Source organism: Drosophila kikkawai, chromosome X (genome assembly GCF_030179895.1).
Source record: "Drosophila kikkawai strain 14028-0561.14 chromosome X, DkikHiC1v2, whole genome shotgun sequence".
Classification (NCBI taxonomy): Eukaryota; Metazoa; Arthropoda; class Insecta; order Diptera; family Drosophilidae; genus Drosophila; species Drosophila kikkawai.
The window spans coordinates 12180127-12202480 of NC_091733.1; the positions used below are offsets into that span (position 1 = coordinate 12180127).

A 22354-nucleotide genomic window follows, 5' to 3' on the forward strand; every position below is an offset into this window, starting at 1 on the left:
AAATGATTTAAAGTAAAATATATAAACATAATAATGTCCTTAATTTATTTAGCAGAATAATTAAATTGCCGTACCTATCGATATCGATAACCATCGGCCCAACTAGTACGCCTGCAGTGTTGGTTAACCGCTAAAGCTGAATTTTCAAATAGACGCGCAGCCAAACAAATCGAGTTTTTCGTTTTTTTATTTATGTGTCCTGCTGCGTTGTTTGAATCCAGTGTTTAATTAATTTTACGAAAAAGAAACAAAGCTCTGCTTTGACCATGTTGGAGACCAAGAGCATAGCTGAATTAGTGTTCACGGAGACGCCGCGCAAGCGCAAAAGGGAAACGGCCGTTCATAGCCATGCTCCCCCGCCCCCGACGCCACAACTACCCCCGGAAAGGGGCGTCCAGGTGCGACAGGATGCAGCTGCCGCTGTTGCGGCGTCAGAGTCCTGCTTCACCAACGCCGCCTTCAGTTCAACGCCGAAAAAGTTGATTGGCCGCCGACGCCTGGCCAAGGAGAATAGCAATCCCTTTCCCGGCCTGGAGGTCAAGTCCATATCGGATCTGGCCGACAAGCAGCAGCAGCAACAGCAGCAGGTACAGCTGCCCACAAATCCCTTTGAGGTGCTGCGTCAGCCTCCAAAGAAAAAGAAGCGCGAACAGCAGCCAGCCTGCTTTGAGAATCCTGGCCTGAATTTGGAGCTGCCGGAAAAGCAGTTTAATCCGTACGAGGTAATTTATAAATTTTTTAATTAATAAGAATAATGTAAAAGTAAATTAACCCATTTTCAACGCTTTCCAGGTCATCCGTTTGGCCACCACGCCCTCCAAGGGCTTCGTGAATCCGGCTTTGAATTTGCGCGGAAGCGATGCTCCGGCTTCGCTCAATCCCTTCGAGATTCACCGGCCAAGTGAGGCCTCGACCGCCGCCTGCAATCCAGCAGGCGTAAGCAATCCCGCTCTGGCCGAGCGGGATACCGAGGAGGAGCCTCTGCCAACCAGCTTGAAGATCGGCCTGCCCTTTGCTCCCAATGTGGGCTGTCGCATTGATTTCCATGGCCTCTCCCTGGCCCAGCTGACGCCCAGCAAGCTGCTGGCCGAGAAGCTAGTCTTCTCGCCAGTTCCAGCGCCCAAGCGATCGCTGGGTGCCATCAGCGAGGAGTCCACCATGGACATTGGCAAGGAGCTGGATCGCTATCAGCTGGAGCTGGAGAACAGCATCAACGAAGCCAAGCTGCGGAAGAACGGTGTGGTGCTGGAGAGGGAGGTGGCCAGGAAGAGTCTGGAGAACATGGCGTCGCCCAAGGTGTCGCTGGTGATGGAGACAGAATCCCAGGATGTAATGATGCAGCAGCTAGGCACGGAGAGGCGTCTGATCTGCACTCGGCGACGCACTCTCACCGAGATAAGCGAGGCGCCAGAGGTGGATCAACATGGGCAGGGCGAAGAGCAGAAGGATGTGGAGCGGGTGAGGATGTTGCGGGAGGAAGAGACAGAGCGGGTGCGGGAGAGGCAGGTGGAGAAGGAGACGCTATTGGAGAGGGAGACGCTATTGGAGAGGGAGAAGCATTTGGAGCGCGAGAAGCAGCACGAACAACTCCGGGAGAAGCTGCACGAACAACTCCGGGAAAAGCTGCAGGAGAAGCAGCACGAACAACTCCGGGAGAACCTGCACGAACAACTCCGGGAGAAGCTCCAGGAGAGGGTTAAGCTCATGGAGCGAGAGAAGCAGCAGGAAGAACTCCAGGAGAGGGAAAACCTCCTAGAGCAGGAGGAGAACCTCCTGCAAGAAGAGGATAAAGGTCAGGCCGATGTTGCCTATGCCTCCGAGTCCGACGAAGAGCCCGATGACCTCGTGGACTTCAAGGCACCCGCACGCTTCGTTAGGGCCTACAGACCTGCTGCAGCCAGCAAGGAGTCCCTCCACTCCATCGGATCCAGTAAGTCTGGCAAGTCCGGTGAGGTGAAGACCTCCGCCGGTGGTGGCATGAAGGGCATGATAAGAAAGTCCATACGACGACTGATGCATCCCACCCAACACACCTCGCCCGAGAAGCCAGAGGAAATCCGAGAGCATCACAATATACTGACCAGCATAAGGCACAGCCTCCGCCGCAGACCTCAAAAGACAACAACAGTCTCAGAGGCGGAGATGGAGCCCGGACTGCCCGATATATCCATCATTGATAGCAGCGAGCGTACGATGAAGCTGCGCTCGAGTGTTGCCCAAACGGAGTACATGACCATCGATCAGCTGACCAACGAGAAGAAGCACACGCTGAGAAACAGCATCCGTCGGTCCACGCGCGACGTGCTGCGTCATGTGTTCCACAAGAGTCACGATGCCTATGCCACCGCCAAGTGAAGGTTGAAGGGGGGAGTAATCTATGGTCCATTATACTTCGTTTTAACTTGATTTCTTATGTGGAAGTGCCACCGAAATCTCTCTGTAGGCACATATATCCAAAGACATTAAAATTACTAAGATGAGTAACGCTTTTGAACTGGCTTCAGGCTTTCTTAAATTTAGTTCATCTTAATAATTTTAATGTCTTTGGTATATCCCTGGCTTAAAGTTGATCTATTAGCAGGGTTGAGCAGCAAATTTTAAGCTACAAAGTCTGGGTTTCTCTCCTAAAAAAGCACCCATGAATTGGATTTGTAAACTCACTCTCGATGAGGCGGCTCTCTAAAGATCATTGAGATTTCTAGGGTAACTCTTACATATTAAGAAGTAAACCATAGTCTACTCCCACTTTTTGTTCGCTACTTTTTAACCCATATTTTAGCACCTAGATAAGTTTTACAACAAGCACCACAAAAAAAAAATTCACCCAAAGATTGTCACACAAAAACCAGCGCACGAAAGGAAGCCATCGAAGGATTCCATGGATAAAAATCTAGCTGTAAGAGATTTTTTTTCAGAAGAACTTTTTACACATTTACATCACACACAATGTTTTATGATGTTAAGAACTTGATGTTTGCACGTTTATTAATATATATTTAAATATATGTTTTTCTATATATCTTTATATATGTTTTGTCTATGTCCTTTTGAATATAACATTTGTTTTTTTACATACAATTTGTATATGGATTTTGAGTGTGTACTCCAGGGGAGGAGGGGGGAATGTGTATAGTTTTAATTTATAATTTTTATTATTTTTAAATACGAAATTCAATAAGAATTATTATTTGTGGGCGTATCCCTTGAATTTCGTATTTAAAAATCCTATCAAATCTAAATTCTTTTTGTTTTTTAACATCAAATACTAAGTGCATTTCTTAAATCTAATTGTTGGACCATTTTGGTAATATTTTTAACACGTTATGCTGGGTGATCGTTTATTGTGTAGCTTATGGGTATTACAGATCATTTTTAAGACTTTTCTTACTTAAACCAAATTCTAGAATGCAAAAAAAAGCCACTAAACGCATAAAAAAACATTATTTTTTTAAGAATATGCAAGAAATTAAAAAGTTAAACAATATTCAAGAATAGCTGATTTTTTCTTTATTTATTTCACCAACCGATAATCCTAAATGAAATCTAGGCTAAAATAGCGGACAATGGTATCTTTTTGACGGACAAGTCATAATTATTTGTATATTTATTTATTAGGTTTTTAATATTTATTTATTAATTTTTTTCATTATTTATTAATTTGTATTTTTCTTTATTTAATATTAATTTATTTATTTTTATATTTGCATTTATTATTTTTTTTAATTTATTTATATTTTTTTAAAATTAATTTATTTAATTTTTTTTTTCTTAATTTACTTTTTATTTTATTTTTATTTACTTTTAATTGATTTACTTTTTTATTTTTATTTATTTATTTTTATTTAAATTTTTATTTGTATTTATATAATTTTTGTATTATTTATTTCTATTCTTTTTAATTTTATTTGGTTTTTAATATTATTTCATTTATTTTCAATCGTTTCCCTTGGACAAAACATTTTTTAGTCTACAGCTAAGGCAAAATTCTCTTGGACGGACATCGCTTTTTTTTAGCGGACAGCCTAACCATTAGCTAAACATTCCAATTTAAAGAGAAACCAAACAAGAATGTCGCTAAATATTCACGGACAACTGTAACTTAACTGGCTTTTCCCCCTAAAACTTGGATGTTCCTTCTGCAAGGTGCAAGGATTTGGTATCAGGGGAAACTACTTGTAGACAGTTTGGAGGAGGGGTCGCCTTCGCTGGTCCAACGGCTTGTAGGCATGTTGGTAGACACTGGCCAGCCGCCAGTGCTCCGGATAGCCGCCCTGACCCGCTCCGCCGGCCTGGCTCTGGAACGGCGGCACCAGTGTATCAATGTCATAGTTCTTCTTGGAGTACGGCTGTCGGGGGCGTGGCACCACCAAGACCCTAGCACCCCCGCCGCCACCGCCGCAGGGCGGCTCCACACCCACAAAATCCCCAGAGGCATTGTGCTTGGGCACGCCGGCCCGAAAGGCTGCCTTGCTGGTCAGGCAGTGTCCATGTCCATGGCCATGTCCGTGTCCGTGTCCGTGGCCAAAGGCCGGGGGACAGCAGCGCGGAGCGGGACCTACCTTGTGGCAGAGACGGCGGGCCGGACGTCGGAGCAGGACGTCACGCTTGCAGGCCGGTCCGCCCGAGGGCCTGCAGTCCATCGGCTGGCACTCCTGGGCCGAGTCCGGACCCAAGTACTTCTCCCTTAGCGCTTGGTAAGTCTTGTCGCCCAGCAGAGGCGACGACTGATACTGCTTGGCCAGGCGATCGGGCATGCCCCGTCCGGGCAGCTCCGCCAGATTTCCAAAGCTCACTCCGCCGCCGCCACCGCCGGAACCCAATCCTGGGCGGCGGCATTGCGAGGCACTCGAGTCCCGGGACACACTGCGCGCCCTTTGGCGGGCGGGCGGCGAGTAATCGCAGGCACAGGGATCCTCCCGGTCCAGCCGGGCTCCTCCGAAGTCCGTTCGTCGCCGCAGTATATCCTTGTCGAAAAAGTCCGCCTCGCCCAGCGTGCTGGTGAAGACGCCGGCCGATCTGCCCAGATCCGCGGACTGCTCCTCGCGCGGTGTCTTCACACAGGTGAAGACCGCGGGGCCGGCGGAGTCATTGGAGCCATCAATGTGCCGGGCCAGACGCGGTTCATCTGACGGATTCGCCGGCTTAAAGTCCCAGCAAATGGCCAGGTCCATGGGACCCATTTTTTTGGCCGGCGCCGAGCCAACACCCCGGAACGGATCACCGCCGCCCAGAGCCTTGGGAACTATGCCGCCACCGGTCTTCGGGCGGAACACCTTCATCTTGGTGCAGTGCGTCGGGCCGGCATTGTGCGTCTTTACGCCCACGCCCGTGGCAATGGGATCAATTTCCAGCGAGAGGCCGGCATGGCCGCCGGAGATTTGCGCCCGCCGAAAGGCCAGATCGGCCACGCAGTCCGGCAGCGGTTGGTGGTCCAAATTGTCCTGATGCATCCGCTTGGCCAGCTCGAAGTTGGCGTAGGCCGGGACCACCGGCGATGGGCAGCGCTCGTTGGGCTTCTCCGTGATCGAGTGCAACGGCATCTTCTTGATAAGATCCGGATCCGGGTCGTAGTTGCGGCCGCTGGGGGTGGCAGCCACCGTAGGCAGAGAGATGAGATCCTTGCCGGGATCGAAGGCCGTCAGGCTGAGTTCACTGCTCCGCTCCAGGTGATCCGAGTAGCGATTTTGGGCCGCTGCCAAGGCAGGAAACTGGCGGCCTGCCGCCGAGCCAAGCTGCTCTCGGTACTTGATCGGCTGGGTCTCCCTGGTGTCCAAGGTGAGGCGACTGAGGGGCACTGGCTCCGGCGGATTCCGGTTGAGGTCCAGCAACTGCTGGTGCGTGGGCAGCCGGAATTGGGGCTCCGTCAGGTCGCCTGGGGTGTAGGTGAAGTCCGGAATGGCTGCTTGCGACATGGTTCAATGGGTTTGGGATGTTGGCTTTCACTTTACATTAACAGGAGGGTGCAGGCAAGGAGCAGGGATCAAGATGGAGATGGAGATGGAAATGGAGATGGAAATGGAGATGCCGATGAGAATGAGTTGACTTTATTTACAGATAAATGAATAATATGCGTTTAGGTGAAACATGATTAAGGGGATGACTTAATGAAATTTGACAATTGAAACCATTGACTCACCTCAATGCTGGGTCTCTGCAGAGATCGAGATTTAGCTAATAGTTCCAGCACAGGCCGGCATCCCTAGGAATTAAAATACATATTATTTTTAAGAATAATTTAACAATATCTCAAATTTAAACCGAAAACCCAAAGAAAACCAAATAAATTTGAAACAACAAGCACTCGGGGCAGCAGGTGTCCATTCTTGGCTGGGAAACGACCTTGAACGCTCTTGTGGGGAGCAACTGCCAATCGCTTGGGGTGCCCTCAAACTGCAACAAAGTCGAGGGGTTAACGCGGGTTAAGAGCTTAGCCAGGAGACTCGATAGACACCTGTTAGGAAAACCCTCCCTCCCCCCCGGCGCCTTTCGAGTAATTCCCTTATTTATGGTCCCCGGGCAAACAAACCAATTGATAAAAAAAAAGCCCACCCTGGGACGGAACAACCCCGGTAAGGGAGCCAATTACACGGCGTAATCTCTGTGCCGGAACATGTGTAGAAACGCATTTGTCTAATGCCACTTAATGCCTTGTTTGTGCTTCAGTCTGTGTTTGCCCTTCGAAAGTCAAAGCCAGAGGAGGCGCGTTAAAAAACTGGACAATCCCTGGTTATCATTTATCAGGGGGACTTAGCCCACAGAGCGGGCAGGTAGCCAAGCAATATGTCTTCAATTGTTGGAAATTATTTTCTCTCGTTATGAATGAATGTTGGGAATATTTAGAAATTTCTAAATAATTTAAAACGACTATTAAATTTAAATTTTAAAGTTTCTAAAGGAGGCTGTCTTTCTTAACTTAACTTAACTTTCGAAAAACAAAATCCCAGAACTCTTGGGTTCCCACGCGGACGCGGGATTTCAATCAACAAATGCAAATGGGCAGACGCAGAGCGTTTGGGTAACTCGATACCCTCCGACGCTGGCCGGGATGTCAGCACTTGATTGAGACCTTGATCGATCAGGGGGAGTGGGTGGCCTGGCTACCAGGCCTCTGGTGTGGGCGTGTTGCACTCGGCACACGTTCGCAACGCGTGTCTGGTCACCACAATGGATGACATGAGATGAGATGAGATGAGATGAGATGAGATGGAGATGGTGTTGGCAGTGTAATTAAATTTGCACGGCAATTACACAACATCATTTTCCGGGTGGGCATCCCACTGCTATTGCCACAGATTCCGGCGTAAAATACAAATTGATTTTAAACTCAATTAGCAACAAAAGTGGAGGCGTTTAAGCGGACACCGAAACTACACAATGCCATCCGGATTACGACACTTGGATGGGCCCAGATGGATGGGCGCAGGCATTGTGTGCTTCTATTCCGGAATAGATACAAATACAGCCCACCCTCGGGCAGGGATATACTATCATCAACAGCACACCGTCACCCCTTGGAAGCGATGATTTTTATGGCAACCCTCTGGGGTGCAATTTATCACATGGTGCAGTCCGCATCCGCGTCCGTTGGATTACGGGACCGAGACAGTCAAAAAGCTAGTTGGGCACACGTGCAAGGATGTGGTGTTGTGGCCCTTGCACTTGTAGCCCAAGGACTTACGGCTGGTACTGCTCCTGCTGCTGCTGCTGCTGCTGCTCCTGCTCCTTCTACTACTCCTCCTCCTCCTGCTACTGCTCCTTCTCCTCCTCCTTTTGTCCTGGTCGAGGCGACAAACACTTAAGCTAATTTCACGCTCTGCCGCTGTGCACTTGCTCTGCTCCTTTCATCAATTTACCAGTAGCTGTCGTCGTCCTGGCCAATTGGAAAACCATTCTAGATCCTGGCAGATTCGAAAAAAAAACAATCAAATCCACAATTTTCCCTCGCGGAAATTCCTTCAGCCAACCGATTGTGTGTGTATATTGGGAATGGAATACGGAAATATAAATAACTCCAGTGCTCCGAATCCAGTTGCGTGGCAATTCTGGTCCAAAGTTACCGTTACCAAGTAAATAAACTTAACTGTCGCTATTTGCAAATGTGCAAATCGAGGGAGGCGGTGGGGGGGTAGTGGGAGGTGGTAGCCATAACGGTAAAGGATACATTTACGATATGCGTATATACGTCACTCGAAAAGAAAAGCCTGTCTGGCACAGGTTACAATTATTTCGCTTAAAAATATATATCAAATTATATTATATTCATAAAAATTAATTCCAAATAATACAAATTAAAATATTATTTATATTATTATCATATTTAAATACAAATTATATATTCCCAAGAATTAAATTTAAATCAACAAACAATAATGAATACTTTCTAAAATAAAATAAAATTAATAAACCCTTAAACATTAAATCGAATTTCAAGGTAAAGTTTACTAAAAAAAAATGACATTTTTGTCGCCTGCAGTTTGTTTATGTTTATACTTCCCTCTCCCTTGCACTCTCAGGACAAGACAGGCTTCAGACTGTCGGAATGCAGGCAGGCCCCCTACGGGGAAGCGAGAGGGAGACAGGTGAAGAGACAGAGAGTCCAAGTGGTTGCCATTGCCACGTTGTTATTGTTGCAAAATTGATATACATACACCTGTATCTTGGGTTGCCACGCCCCCTCCTTCCCCTGGCGGAAATTGGGCCGTTTTTAAAAGAATGCAGAGAGAAATTTCAAAAAGTTGACAAACTCTCTTCTGGCCGACAGCCTCCCACGCCCGGTTACAGGGTGTTTCATGCAAAAGGGGCCATCATCGAATTTTCATTTTCAAAGTCGAAGTTCCTTCAAAAAGCAAAACTTAAATGAACATTTTTCTTTAAATTATAAAAAAAATGGATTAAAATTAAATACAATTTAAATAAAATAAATAAAATCTCACTTTGAATGTAATTCATTTTTTAGGGCATACATTTTTACTACCCACCAGTGACCCTGTTTTTCGAAAAGGGGCGTTTACCTTTTTGTTCCAAGTGGGCGGCGGTGGGAATAAAAGGAAGTTGGCGGCATGGGGTTTTCTCGGGGTCGGTTAGCAGCTGGCTTTCCCAGGGAAATTGTCCAAACAAATGAAAAACACAGCCACAGCAGATGAGACTCGAAGAGAGGAGGTGGCAAAGCCAAAATGGAGGCTGGGGAAACACTCGGGAAAACCGGTCTCGTCACATGAAATTTTGTAAAATATGCTTGTATTTAAATATATTTATTGTTTGACTGTTTTATTCACACACACGCATACACATCATATTTGTAGTATAAAGAAATATCACAACTTACAAGCTACACAAAAAAATGTATTGATTATGCCTAGGATTCTTCTATGATCTATGGTTTTTTTGGAGATTAAATTACTTAGTAGTATTTAAAATAAATATTGTTACACAAATTAAATATTCAAATTTAATCCTTGGACACTTTAACTGTTTACATTACATTTTTACTCGCGCTTTAACCTCTGGTTAAATGCAAATATTATATAAATTTTAAATAAATGAACTCTCTAATGGACAGCTTAACTGTTTACATGACATCTTTGCTCGCTGTTTAACCTCTGGTTAAGTGCTTAAAATATATAAATTATAAACGCTCTTTTGTAAAATATCATTTTTAGAATTTTAACCTTGGGTTAAATTAACTCAAATTTTCATTTAAACAAAAACAAAAATAAATATGTTAAACAGTATATAAACAAATTTTTAAGTCATTTTCTCAATGCTTTAACCACTATAACCAGAGAAAGAAAGCGAGACATTGGGGATTAATAAATTTAACATAAGGTTAAGAAAAACAGACGGGAAATTCCTTCAAAACAATTTCAAATAATTAATATAAATTAATAGTCAAAGTTACTATATATCTGAATAACCGTAATATTTATGGTCAAATCACCTAGATATGTGGAAAACTTCTAGTTAACTATAATCATAGTTTAGCTAGACGGCAAACATCCGGTTAAATAATATAATTATAGGTAACCTCAAACAGAATTGCATGTTGCTGTACCAGGATTGATGGGCAAAGAGCTATCCAGGTGGCTCGGAAATACTTGTTAGGTTAACTTCTGGTTAAATATTATAACCATAAGGTAAGACTTAAATCCGTGTCCAAGACGGCTTCCGGTTAAATATTTAATCAGCAAACCCCTGAAGACAATTGTAGAATTTCTCAAGCTTATCCGTTTGTCAAGAAGCCGTTTGCCTGGGTAACCTCTGGTTAAGAAATATTACCACAAATATAAGTGAACGATGGAGCACCAGATGGTTCCGCGGGCTTTCCTCCCTTCTCTTCCGCCAGAACAGAAATGACCCTCTATTCGGACCACGCCCACGGATCCTGGTGACACAGCTGCCGCCCCCCCACCTCCTACGGGGGGGCAAAGAAGTTGGCCTCGTTGAAGAGGCAGCTGGTGGCGAAGCTGGAGGCGCCGGCGCTGTCTCAGGGCGTCTCCAGCACATGATTTAGATAGGCAATATAGCAGATGGCCAGCTTGAGGATCTCGATCTTGGACAGCTTCTTGTCCGGCGGCAAAGTGGGCAGCAGCTTGCGCAGCTCAGCGAAGGACACGTTAAAGGCCTCCACCCGGATGCGTTCTCGCGTGGCATGTGCCGTCCGATACTTGAGCGTGGCCCGGCGTCGGCGACGACGCTCCTCGCGCGACAAACCCACCAGCTCCGAAGGATCCAGGTGGGCAATGGGAGTGGTCCGGCGACGCGGTGCCGGTGTGGGAGGCGGCGGCGGAGCCGGCTGGGCAGCCGTCTCGCAGGCCATACGCGCCTGGAAGCGCTTGTCGATATCCAGCGTGGTGCTGGCTGCATAGTCGTCGCTAACCAAATGCGGATTGTTGGCTCCAACGACCATCTCATCCTCCTCGGGCAGGTAGTAGCGACTCAGGGCGATGCTCTGCGGCGGACCCGCCGCCATGTGCGTCATGTCGTAGACCATCTTCTTCTCGGGAGCTTAAACTTGGACCTGCAGCTGTGAGGAAGGAGTTATAAATGATTCGGAAAAGTGAGTAATTGTGGCATAGAAAAGTTAAAGTCTTATTTAAAATATATTAATAACTTATTCAGAATTATTATCTGACTTAAAGTATGTCTATATTGTGTGCCTAGAATAATGCCCAAGAAGGACACTTGCTGTCTAATCCTTCCGCATTAAATCCCGGGTAGCGTAACCCCACAAATCAAACACTTGCATTATTTATGGTTCATTTGTGTGCATTTGTTGTGGAGGGTGTGTGCGGCAGCACACTCCTGTACACCCTTTACACCCCTTTTTGTGTTGTGTTTGCCTTTTCTATTATTTTCATTTATTTTTATTGTACTTATTGTGTTTATTGTTTATTCGCAACATATTTTCACACCTACACAAATAGCCGGAACAATCGGCACGTTTATTTGCCCGCGGGAGTTGGGTTCCATCTCAAGAAAAGGACCTCAGACCTCAACCCCTTTTGGATCGAGGCAAACCGAGACCCTTTTGTGGTTTACATATTATTTTATTCGCATTTATTTAATGGGCTTTTCTGAAAAGTCACACACAAATTGCACCAGGACAAGGACATGGATGTGGACGTGGTCGTGGACGTGGTCGCGACTATTGTTGCCCTCTTGGGTATCCGCCAAATGGGATTAAGTGAAATAGGATCTAGTTCGATGAGGCCCAAGTCTCTAGAGATTTGTGACAATTTTGGTATCTGCCATGAATAAAAATTAACCACATTTGCGGAATATTTTTAAACAGCCTTAAGGCTTAATTTTTTTTAGGATTAAAATGATGTAAATAAATAAAATAAGCTTTCAATTTTAAAGTATTATTAATTATTTCGAAATTGTATTATATAAGCTTATCAAATTCGTAATTCTTTTAAATAAATAAATTTTCATTTTTAAGGATTAAAAATATGTAACTTAACTTAAAACTGTTACTAACTTATTGATTAAGTTTATATAATTCAAGCACTTTTTTACATCACAAAAAAATTATTTCAACTATCTCATTTTTATTTGTACATTAAAAAAAACATTTTTTCGACCGAAAACTAATTTAAAAACGGTTTTTAGTTTTTTTTTTTTAATTTGCTGCATAATCCTGAATCACTTTTATCCCACTTTTAAATCATTTAATTTTACAAAGCCTAAACTCACAGAAGACACAGGTGCAAATTATTCCTTGATCCTTTTTCTACCTAGTAGAAGCTGTTTTTAAAAATCCACTGGGGCTCTGCTGCTGGTGCTCGCCTAAAGGAGACAAGCGTCGAACTGACTTCCGGTCGCGAGGCTGCAGCTTCCTTTATTGCGAAAACCGGAACTACCCTTGGGTGAGAAAAACAACAGCCAATGGCAGGTTTACTACCCTCATCATCTAGCGCCAATTAAAGCGCTCCCTTCAAGAAGAACAAAATGGCGGTGGACCGCCCCTTTTTGAGGGAAAACCACCCTCTATGCTGGGATGCTGGGTGAGATTTCAAATTTTAATACGCGCGGGAATGCAATAATCGATTACAAGTATCGATTTTAAGGCCAGCTCATTTACCAACACTGCTGGCACATTTTCGAACAAAACTAGGTTCCACCTCTAAGTATCGATAAATTGTCATTATATCGGTAGCACACATTGCATTTCATAACACAAATTCTTGTTGTCAATTGCTTTTCGCTAAAATAATCAAATAAAATGAACCTGTCGCGACTACTGGCACCCCTGCGGAGCAGCACATGCCCAGTGCGCACCTACGGCAAACACAACAAGAAGTTCCTATACAAGGATGGCCAGAAATTCGAGGGCATTACATACTACCCCAGGTGGAGTGGTTGCACGGTGAAAAGTGCCGCACTTTAACACCATTTTCCGGTATTCGCAGGACAGCAGACCATCAGGACCCACCAGTGGAGCCGGCCAAGCTGTTCCGGGTGCAGCGCATCAAGCCGGTGAAGGGCAATCCCTACTGGGAGAAGCGCATACTCAAGGATCTGGGGCTGGACGGCAAGCAGAGCGACTTTACGGTGGTTAAAAATATACCAGAGAACAATGCGCGTCTGTGGAAGATCAAGCACCTGGTGAAGGTCACCCCGATAACGTTTCCCTACGGCGAACCAACGGCCCAGGATGTGCGGCACACGATACTCAAGGAGAATGGCGAGTGTCTGGTTACCAAGGATCTTGGACCAGTGGAGGTCCGCCTGGAGGCACGCGATCAATTCGACCAGCAGCCTCGCCGACTGGACACCGATCTGCTGCGCAAGGATGCCCGCCTCAAGTGGCTGAATCCGTGGTAGTCGTGCAAACGTAATAATAACCTGTTAACTTTATTCCTTAAAAATTGTTTTGCAAAATACGCAGAAAACAAACGAATGTTGAACCGGGACTAATAAGTGTTTGGTGCAATGGCCATGGCCACCTTCTTCTCCAGGGTCTTGCACCCGGAGATGGCGAACTTAAGGTGTGTGCGATCATATACGATCGAGGTTTTGAGAATGTCTTCGATTACTTTCTGATTGGGCCTTCTATCCCAACGCCAGAACTCCGCCTCCAGGCACTTGACCACATGACTCTGCTCCATCGGCAGAAAGGGTATAAAGTGGTCGATCACGTGCGCCTCTATCAGGGCGGTCTTCTTCAGGCCACCGTCCAAGTTGTAGGCGGCCTTCTGCAAAAGTCCTTCAAAGTCGCTCAGCCGGGTGTCCTCGCGCATCTTTCCGGCGTTCATCAGTTCGCCCAGATGGTCGGCTATGTGCTTGCCGGCCGTGTTCGATAGAAAGATAAAGATCGCCTTCGTGTTGTCCGTGCCATCGGCGAAGGCGTTATAGTCGACCAGCGAGGCGAGCGTGTCAAAGACGCCGCTGGGCATCTTGTCCACCTCGTCGAAGATAAACAGCGACCGCGGGCAGTCGCTTAACTGCCTTCGTACCTCCCGGTTGATTCGCGCCTTGTAAATTGCTACGTCATTCTCGTTCGGAAAGTCGGCTTGGCCCAGATACTTGGATACGTAGCCGGACTTGGAGCCCTTAAGGTACAGCGCCTCGGCAATCTGATCCGCCACAAAGTTCTTGCCCGTTCCCGGCTGCCCGTGAAAGCTGATCACCAGTGGCTTTCGCGACGTACTGTGTGAGCTGAAGTGAGCCTTCAGGGCGGGCACAATGTGCTGCATCACAATGTGTTGCCCAAAGAGCGTTTGTTGTAACGAGTTTTGGAGTGCTAAGCGGGGAATCCTCTGAATTAAAAAAAAAAAAAAAACGATAACAAAGATGCACAAAACACTCACCATGTATGTTGCCGGGTATGTTGCGGTCATCGCAGCACTCGGTAAACTTGCACCTGAGGTACGCAGCAGAGCCGGCGAGGCCGACGCCTATGGCGGTCATGGTTAAGGGCTCAAAGGACTCGGCCGGCAGAATCAGCAGGATGCTGAGGGATAGCGCCAGAAGTAACTTCATTTTGGTCTACAAATTACCAGGCCGGGACGACAAAAGCTAATGACTGGAAGCACGATTGGTGTTATCGATCGATTACCCTGTATCGCTAGAGCTGGAAACAAGTCGATGTTCGATTTGCAGGCAACTGTTATACCATTTTCCTTTTCATACCCTTGACAAGTGCAAGGGACTACAAACTGCGGTGCAATGCAGTTATGCAGCTTTCTTTCTTGTTTCTCTTTTGTTTTGTTCCCAATTCAAAACTTTTAATAAATTTTCATGCATTGTTATGGTCCATTTGCCGGTTCTTTTCGTGAGTTTCTCGTGCATGCGTGAAGCCGACACGCCGCCATCCGCCGTTATCGATACTGCCGGTAATCGCGGTCTGCGCACCTCTAGTCGCTGGCAAAAAAAAGAACGAAGCGCCGCATCCGCTGGAAAATTGTTCCAAAAAGCCATTCAAGAGTTGACACGGGTCAAGAGAGCTCGCCTCCAACAGAGACGACACGTAGCTGACGCTGACCATCAGCAACTCCCGAACTCCTAGCCAGGAGCAGCAGCAAAGACAGGCGCCGCCTCCCAGCCAGGAGGTAACCCAACAAAGCGTGCCGGTGGAACGAGGCAACAAGCGCATTTTGGCATTTTAGCAAAGGAAGCGCCAGCGAAGTGAAAGTCCCAGAGTAAGAGGTCCATTAGTGCGGAAAGATGAGTCGCAGACGGGCCCACGACACGGAGGACGAAAGCTATGGTGAGTGGGTTGAAATCTAACTTGGCCTCTGAAAGTCGGTAACTGGAGGATTCCCAATTTCCAAATGCAGATCATCGTCGCAACAAGCGCCGCCGAGTGTCGGAGAACCAGGAGATCGAGGACCGCCTGGAGTCGCTGATTCTGCGCGTGGGAGAGCGCAGCACCTCGTCGGTGGAGTCGAATCTCGAGGGACTTGTGTCCGTGCTGGAGGCCGATCTGGGCACCTTTCGCCTGAAGATTTTGCGCATTCTGTCCGACTGTGCCGTGCGCATGCCAGAGAAGTGCACAGTGTACACGACGCTGGTGGGTCTGCTGAACGCCAAGAACTACAAGTTCGGCGGCGAGTTCGTCGATCACATGGTGAAAACGTTCAAGGAGTCGCTGAAGATGTGCCGCTGGGACGCGGCCCGCTACTCGCTGCGCTTTCTCGCCGATTTGGTCAACTGCCACGTGATCTCGGCCACCAGTCTGCTGCAGCTGCTGGACACAATGATCGATGTGTCCAACGAAGATACAGTGCCGCAGGTGCGTCGCGATTGGTTCGTCTTTGCCGTCCTCTCCACGCTGCCCTGGGTTGGCCGTGATCTGTACGAGAAGAAGGAGTCGGCGCTGGAGTCGCTCCTCCTGCGCATCGAGGTATATTTGAACAAGCGCTCCAAGAAGCACCACAATGCATTGCGGGTGTGGTCATCGGATGCACCGCATCCGCAGGAGGAGTACCTGGATTGCCTGTGGGCCCAGATACGCAAGCTGCGCCAGGACAACTGGGCGGAGAAACACATACCGCGACCGTACCTAACCTTTGACACGGTTTTGTGCGAGGCACTGCAGCATAATCTGCCGCAAATTGTGCCGCCGCCGCACCACGATGCCTTCGAGTATCCCATGCCCTGGGTTGTCTACCGCATGTTTGACTACACCGACTGCCCCGATGGGCCCAATCTGCCCGGTGCCCATTCGATTGAGCGTTTCCTGATCGAGGAGCATCTGCACCACATCATCGAGACGTATCACCACGAGCGCAAGGACTGTGCCGCCCAGCTGCTTAGCTTTCCGTTCAAGCACAAGATACCCCTGGAGTACTGCATCGTGGAGGTGATATTCGCCGAGCTTTTTCACATGCCAACTCCTCGCTACCTGGACATTTGCTATGGCTCCATCCTGATCGAGCTGTGCAAGCTGCAGCCGGCCACACTGCCCCAGGTGCTGGCTCAGGCCACTGAGATCCTGTTCATGCGTATCGACTCGATGAACACCTCCTGTTTTGATCGCTTCGTCAACTGGTTCTCGTACCATTTGAGCAACTTCAAGTTCACTTGGTCTTGGGACGAGTGGGACAGCTGCCTGCTGCTGGATGCCGAGCATCCGCGTCCCAAGTTCATCCAAGAGGTGCTGCACAAGTGCCTAAGGTAGGTGTTATCCCACTTACTTTGCTGCCCTTTTTATTGACCCTAACATCTTCCTCCTTCTCCGACAGGCTCTCGTATCATCAGCGCATCACCGAGATGATGCCCACCACATACGCCAAGCTCATCCCGCCCACGCCCGTGCCCAACTACAAGTATGCCAACGAGGAGGCAGGTGAGTCGCTAGCTCATAACACAAGCTAAAGGTTATATATGTATGTATTTGGGGGGCTAGAGCTTACTTGGCTAGGATTATGATTGTAGTTGGGAAAATATCATAGTTTGGGGGTAACCACTACTGGCTTCACCTCGTTCTCCTCGTCGTCCACGAGTATAGGTATCTCCTCGCCATTCTCGCCCACCTTGATGCTCACCGATCGGCTGACTGACTTCTGGGTGAGCACCTCGACTACTGGCCTGGGCGGAGGAGTGGCTGCCGCCTCCGTTGTCGTTGTCGTTGTGCTGCTGGCGGCTATAAAGGCCTCGTGGCGCAGACTGCTCTTGGCCTTGCTGTCCTCCTCCTTGCGGCGCTTGGCCCACTTACTAATAGGCGGCTCTGTGGTCGTGGAAGTCGTGGTGGTGGTGGACTTGCCAGCTGTTATCCGCGGGGTGGTTCGATAGCGACTAAGGGAGCGCAGCGGACTAAAGTGCGTGGAGGTGGACACAAAGTTGGTGCTGCTGGTTGTGGGGTTGACATGGGGTGTGATTGCTGATGTTGTTGTTGTTGAGCTGGAAGAGGCTTCAATAGCTTCTGTGGTAGTAGAAGGCGCTGCTGTGGTAACCAACTCCGGTTGCTCCAGGCTGCTACCCTTCCTCTCCTGCTCTCCAATTACTAACTCAATTTCCGGCTGCTGCTCCTGCTGCTTATCTGGCAGCACATCTATGGGATTCTGGTGCACATAGAGCGGATCCGGTTCCGAGTAACGATACACCGTCTCCTCGAGAGGTTCGCTCTGCACAAAGGACTTGTCCTCGTCGTTGGCCCCCGCATAGATCAAGAGCGGCGGCAGCTTGGCCGTCTGATACTTAGAGGCCTGGCCGTAGATCTGTGGTGTTCGTAGGTGTACAGCCTGATCGTGATCCTGCTCCCGCTGATCCTCGACAGACTCCGAGGAACCTGAATGCGAGTTGGGAAACTGCACTGTCTGGTGTGGCGGATAAAAGCCGGCTAAAGGATGACTTTTCGGAGTGGTTAGATCGCTGGGATCGGAACTAGGTGACGAGGGCAGGCGGTAGGTCAGCTCGGAATCCCCTGTTCCGGGGGCCACATAAAAATGGTGATGGAAATGATGAGTCACGCCGCCCGGAGTGGCATCATTGCCGCCAGACAACTCATTGTTGTGGGGAAACCTCTCTACCGCCGGATAATTGGGACGATAGGTGGTGGGCGCCACATAATTCGGACGCAGCCCCAGATTAAAAAGTCCCGGGAATAGCTCAATCTTGGGACTGCCCTTGAGATACTCACCGATATTGAGCTTGGGCGGCACTGCTGGCGGCAAAGGCAGCGACGGTGCAGGCTGGAAAATGCCATGGACAAAGGTGGCCTGCGACTGCTCCGCCGCCGCCGCCGGGCGATCCTGTCGCCTTTGGGCAAAACTTGGCTCGCGGGTGAATCGCCCAAAGCTGCCCGGATAGTCGGATTCCTTTTGAATATAACTCATCGGCTGGTGCGGCTGCCAGGCCTGACTCTCCAGCGGCGTCACACTGAACTTCATCTCGTAGTGAAAGGGACGACCGCCGCTGTCACCATCCCGATGCCGAATCCGCTGGACCTGCCACAGAGCCCGCCGCCGCTGGTTGGAAGTAGCCTGGCACTTCAACTGGAAGCAAGTGCCGCCCTCCACAAACCGATAGGTGGTGGCATTGCTCTGTCCCGTTCCCAGCTGCTCCAGATAGCCCTTGGCCAGGGTAATAATGTCACCGAAACGCGAGGACGGCGAACCCGCCAGGGCGTCGCTTTGAGGATTCGCCGGCAGGTAGGGAGTCTGCAAGAAATCGTGATACTCATGCAGCTGGCTGCCCGAGCATCTGGCTTTGAGTCAAGGGATAAAAATGGTGGTTAGAAGATGACCTACCTTACATTTCCCGAAGCTGCGTTCACAGCGGCATCCGTAAAGAGTGTCACATAGGTCACATGCTTTAGCGTTCGCTCCCAGGGTCGCTGGCGCAGCTCCGAGGGATTTCGCCGCCGCAAGAGGTCCTCCTGCTCCTTTTCCTCCTCGTAGAAAATGCGTTTGCCATTCAGCTGATGGCCCCGCCTGGGCGTCAGCAGCAGATCCCGTCCAGCCCCCACAATGGCCCCGCCCAAGGGCAACTGGCGAGGGATTAAAGAAGATGAAAAATAACGGAAGATGTTAGATATCCGAAGCACGACTTACGATTGCCATGAGTACAGGCAATAGCCTGCAAAGGCACAGATTCCGTTTCCTCATTGTCTTGTCTCTGGATTCACTCACTCACTCATCGGCACCACAAACAACAACAACAACAAAAATTCGATAAATAATGAGGAATCACCACCAAGTTGGATGCGTTGGGAAGCGTTTGAGCTGCGCGCGCTTGTAACAACGACTGAGACGCGCCCGCGACTGGCGCTCGCTAATAATCCGCACTGGCTGGCATCCGGAGCCGTGTGGCTTCTGTTGCTTCTGTGGCCCGCTGCTTTCGTTGAGGCAGCCAAGCGATGCGTCGCCAGCGGCGGCGGAGGTCTTTTGCGCAATCTGCAGTCCACAACGTGTGTGCTTTTCATTTTCTTTGGCTTTTTGCATAGCCCCCCAAAGTCGGAGTCGGAGTCATTTATGCAACGCTCTAGGTTGGATGTGGAGCACAGCTGAATACTCTTTTTGGGTTGTTGTTTCTAGACATAGTTCATGTCACTTGTCATTAGTACTTAAGTAGCAAGTAGTTAGAACCACTTGGGAATTTTTAATGTAGATGAATATTTTTTTATTTATATTTATCTATTATATTACCATTGTAGGGTATATTCCCCTGGCTCATAACTCTCTGCGGTCGCTTCTTGAATCTGATTTCATTTGTGTTTTGGCTATATAGCCTCCATTTAGGCCCAAAAAAAAAAATTTTCAAACGTTGCCTTAGATTTCTATCGTGGCTCGCTTCGCTGGAGTTTCCCTCTCAGGGCGCCCGCCTCCGTTTAAGCCATGTTCCCTTCTGGTTGGGGTTACCGTCGGCGAGGTTCTTTTCTGCCCCCACTCCCTTCCAGACTTGGCAGATGACCCATCGCAGATAACCCCCCCCGTAACGGAACGGAACGGAACGGCAGCGCTTTCGATAACATTGAACTACATGGCGTGGGGTAGTACGAGTACTTCCCCGAGTACCTACTCCCTGGACACGCTCAATTTGAGCGGGAAACCAGAAACCAGACTCCCGTGAAAACATCTTTAATTCTGGCTTTTAACTGCCAGCCATTTCAAGAGGCGATGGACGGTGGCAGGGAAGAGACAATGCACACTCTCTGTTATTAAATATTATGTGCGAACTTTTTTTCCACACAAAAAAGACTGCTATGATGATCTTGACACATGCAAAAAAAAAAAAAGAATAACAAAACTCCCAAACCATTGACATTGTCTAGAGTGTAGAGTCTCTTTGAGATTTGCCTAAAGGTTAATGCTTGATGATCATATAGAAGGTTTTGTTTCCAAAGAATGTTATCGAGTTTGAGGGATTCTTTGGCAAAGTTAACTGTATAAAACTGTGTTCAAATAATTTATTGTTATTTTAGTACTTTATTTACTGATTAATTAATTCAAAGATATGACTACCTCTTCACTTTAATCCTAAAACCCTACTCTTTCCATCTTAAGCTCTCTTAAAACAGTTTCAAACTTGTTAATTATCTTTAAATTTGCACCTGAATTCCCAATTCCGCATTTGGCAATGCAAAATGCTTGCCAAATGGCCGCATAATTAGTAGCTCTCCTCCAAAAGCCACCCTTTTCGATCCGCACAATTGACATAATTGACGCAAGTGCCAATAAACTGCATGTAATGTAATGTAACTGGCGGTTGGAGGGGCAGGCGAAAGGAGTTGGCTTTTGGCCAGAAACCGAGTTAAGGTCTGAGCTAAAGCACAGCCCATCATTAGTAACGCAGCAGCGCCACGCAAAGCTACCTGGCGGTGCCGCTTGGTTCCACGCCATGAACCGCACATAACCAAAAGCAAATGCCAGAGCAAGCAATGAAATGCGAATTGCAACGAAAGTGTCACACAAGGCAGTGCTCCTCATTGCTTTTCATTTGAGAAAAACCATAAAATAAGTGGGTGTTTTAGGCAAACATTAAATTTACATGGAAATGAATGCATTTTTGGCTTAGCTATAGATTTTTAAAGTTAAACCCCAAATACATAGTACACACCTCACTGAATGCCACATCGTTTCTCCTCCTCGTTTCTCCCGCCAGCCAATTTGCCGGGAACAACGGTGGCCCATCAACTGGTGGTGGCCATCCGCCAGAAGTGCACACCCGAGGAGGTGGTCAACATATTGAAGGAGATACCCAGCAGCGGGTACAGCGGCGAGGAGATGTCCGATGGCAGCTTTAATGCCTTGAAAATTGATGTTTTCGTACAGACACTACTGAATTTGGGCTCGAAATCGTTTTCGCACAGCTTTGCGGCAATTTCCAAATTCCACACGGTATTCCGTGCCCTGGCCGAAACGGAGGAGGCCCAGATTTGTATTCTGCACAACATCTACGAGCTGTGGTCATCGCATCCCCAAATGATGGTCGTGCTGATTGACAAACTGCTTAAGCTGCAGATCGTTGACTGTTCGGCGGTGGCCACATGGATCTTTTCCAAGGAGATGACCGGTGAATTCACTAAGATGTATCTGTGGGAGATCCTTCACTTGACCATCAAGAAGATGAACAAGCATGTGATCAAACTGAGTGAGTACTAAGAAAACCCTCACGGACTCTTATTTGAACTCCAACCAACCATTTTGCAGACACTGAACTGAGCGAGGCAAAGGACAAGCTATCGAAGGCGGACTCCTCGTCCAGCGATTCAGAGGAGGATTCTTCGCACAAAAGGAAGAAGCCCATCACGCATGCCGACAAGCCATCCGAGGAGGTGAGTGTACAACACTTTTCCTTTATTTACTATAAACTAACTGAATGCTACATGATTTTCCCAGGTTGTTGAGCGCATGGAGGAGAAGCTGGAGGCGGCGAATGTCAACCAGAAACGCCTGTTCCTCATCGTCTTCCAGCGCTTCATAATGATCCTATCGGAGCATCTGCTGCGCTCTGACACAGATGGCCGTGATCCGGACACAGACTGGTATCGCTGGACAATCGGGCGACTGCAACAGGTCTTCCTCATGGTAAGAAGTCATCTTTTTGTTGTGAAAGAACCTTTAATTGTTATGTCTCTCTCTCTTGGCAGCATCATGAACAAGTTCAGAAATACAGCAGCACTCTGGAGACTCTGCTCTTCACATCCGACCTGGACACGCATATATTGGAGGTTTTCCAACAGTTTGTGGCCCTGCGTGCCTGAAGGAGCCCTCACTGCTCACCTGAAAAAAGAAAAAACACCTCTCTTTAGTCTGTTCCATTTTTCCCTTTCTTTTTTTGTACCTCTTTTACCGTAATGATTTTTGAATGTGTAAAGTAGAGTCCCCTACAACACACCTAGCGATACTTTTTTTGTATACAAAAAACAAAACACAAATAAAGTGAAGAGCAAGAAGGACACGAAAGT

At 47.8% G+C, this 22354-nt stretch overlaps 7 protein-coding genes across 7 annotated transcripts; 3 read left to right on the forward strand and 4 right to left on the reverse strand.

The window, feature by feature from the left end:
• Positions 1-161: 161 nt before the first annotated feature.
• pon (partner of numb) lies at positions 162-2914 on the forward strand. Its single transcript, XM_017161929.2, has 2 exons — positions 162-722; positions 793-2914. Exons 1-2 carry the CDS (start codon positions 267-269, stop codon positions 2353-2355), a joined length of 2019 nt encoding a protein of 672 aa, XP_017017418.1. The 5' UTR covers positions 162-266; the 3' UTR covers positions 2356-2914.
• A 1148-nt stretch (positions 2915-4062) lies between these two features.
• Positions 4063-6240, reverse strand: LOC108071229 (uncharacterized). The gene is made up of 2 exons (XM_017161913.2): positions 6137-6240; positions 4063-5942 (listed from the first exon to the last, which is right to left on the reverse strand). Exon 2 carries the CDS (start codon positions 5910-5912, stop codon positions 4170-4172), a length of 1743 nt encoding a protein of 580 aa, XP_017017402.1. The 5' UTR covers positions 5913-5942; positions 6137-6240; the 3' UTR covers positions 4063-4169.
• Positions 6241-10439: 4199 nt separating this feature from the next.
• HLH4C (Helix loop helix protein 4C) lies at positions 10440-12274 on the reverse strand. Its single transcript, XM_017161909.3, has 2 exons — positions 12196-12274; positions 10440-11023 (listed from the first exon to the last, which is right to left on the reverse strand). Exon 2 carries the CDS (start codon positions 10988-10990, stop codon positions 10484-10486), a length of 507 nt encoding a protein of 168 aa, XP_017017398.1. The 5' UTR covers positions 10991-11023; positions 12196-12274; the 3' UTR covers positions 10440-10483.
• Positions 12275-12635: 361 nt separating this feature from the next.
• On the forward strand, positions 12636-13415 carry mRpL30 (mitochondrial ribosomal protein L30). The gene is made up of 2 exons (XM_017161919.3): positions 12636-12852; positions 12912-13415. The coding sequence occupies exons 1-2, from the start codon at positions 12725-12727 to the stop codon at positions 13324-13326; spliced, it is 543 nt and encodes a 180-aa protein (XP_017017408.1). The 5' UTR covers positions 12636-12724; the 3' UTR covers positions 13327-13415.
• Torsin (torsin family member) lies at positions 13338-14540 on the reverse strand. The gene is made up of 2 exons (XM_017161917.3): positions 14313-14540; positions 13338-14245 (listed from the first exon to the last, which is right to left on the reverse strand). Exons 1-2 carry the CDS (start codon positions 14482-14484, stop codon positions 13416-13418), a joined length of 1002 nt encoding a protein of 333 aa, XP_017017406.1. The 5' UTR covers positions 14485-14540; the 3' UTR covers positions 13338-13415.
• A 304-nt stretch (positions 14541-14844) lies between these two features.
• Cbp80 (Nuclear cap-binding protein subunit 1) lies at positions 14845-22353 on the forward strand. Its single transcript, XM_017161914.3, has 7 exons — positions 14845-15211; positions 15282-16620; positions 16689-16792; positions 21049-21537; positions 21597-21721; positions 21786-21974; positions 22037-22353. Exons 1-7 carry the CDS (start codon positions 15169-15171, stop codon positions 22148-22150), a joined length of 2403 nt encoding a protein of 800 aa, XP_017017403.1. The 5' UTR covers positions 14845-15168; the 3' UTR covers positions 22151-22353.
• On the reverse strand, positions 16803-19471 carry LOC108071233 (uncharacterized). Its single transcript, XM_017161916.3, has 3 exons — positions 18999-19471; positions 18696-18934; positions 16803-18636 (listed from the first exon to the last, which is right to left on the reverse strand). The coding sequence occupies exons 1-3, from the start codon at positions 19050-19052 to the stop codon at positions 16893-16895; spliced, it is 2037 nt and encodes a 678-aa protein (XP_017017405.1). The 5' UTR covers positions 19053-19471; the 3' UTR covers positions 16803-16892.
• Position 22354: the final 1 nt, after the last annotated feature.

Bases quoted from the DNA above. Each gene is read 5' to 3' on its own strand.
- pon (XM_017161929.2), top strand. From the start codon at position 267: ATGTTGGAGACCAAGAGCATAGCTGAATTAGTGTTCACGGAGACGCCG. The intron at 723-792 runs GTAATTTATAAA...AACGCTTTCCAG, and splicing joins AGCAGTTTAATCCGTACGAG to GTCATCCGTTTGGCCACCAC.
- LOC108071229 (XM_017161913.2), bottom strand. From the start codon at position 5,912: ATGTCGCAAGCAGCCATTCCGGACTTCACCTACACCCCAGGCGACCTG.
- HLH4C (XM_017161909.3), bottom strand. From the start codon at position 10,990: ATGGTCTACGACATGACGCACATGGCGGCGGGTCCGCCGCAGAGCATC.
- mRpL30 (XM_017161919.3), top strand. From the start codon at position 12,725: ATGAACCTGTCGCGACTACTGGCACCCCTGCGGAGCAGCACATGCCCA. The intron at 12,853-12,911 runs GTGGAGTGGTTG...CGGTATTCGCAG, and splicing joins GGCATTACATACTACCCCAG to GACAGCAGACCATCAGGACC.
- Torsin (XM_017161917.3), bottom strand. From the start codon at position 14,484: ATGAAGTTACTTCTGGCGCTATCCCTCAGCATCCTGCTGATTCTGCCG. The intron at 14,246-14,312 runs GTGAGTGTTTTG...TTCCCCGCTTAG, and splicing joins CATACCCGGCAACATACATG to CACTCCAAAACTCGTTACAA.
- Cbp80 (XM_017161914.3), top strand. From the start codon at position 15,169: ATGAGTCGCAGACGGGCCCACGACACGGAGGACGAAAGCTATG. The intron at 16,793-21,048 runs GTGAGTCGCTAG...TTCTCCCGCCAG, and splicing joins GTATGCCAACGAGGAGGCAG to CCAATTTGCCGGGAACAACG. The intron at 21,975-22,036 runs GTAAGAAGTCAT...CTCTCTTGGCAG, and splicing joins TGCAACAGGTCTTCCTCATG to CATCATGAACAAGTTCAGAA.
- LOC108071233 (XM_017161916.3), bottom strand. From the start codon at position 19,052: ATGAGGAAACGGAATCTGTGCCTTTGCAGGCTATTGCCTGTACTCATG. The intron at 18,935-18,998 runs GTAAGTCGTGCT...ATCCCTCGCCAG, and splicing joins TGCCTGTACTCATGGCAATC to TTGCCCTTGGGCGGGGCCAT. The intron at 18,637-18,695 runs GTAGGTCATCTT...ATGCTCGGGCAG, and splicing joins GCAGCTTCGGGAAATGTAAG to CCAGCTGCATGAGTATCACG.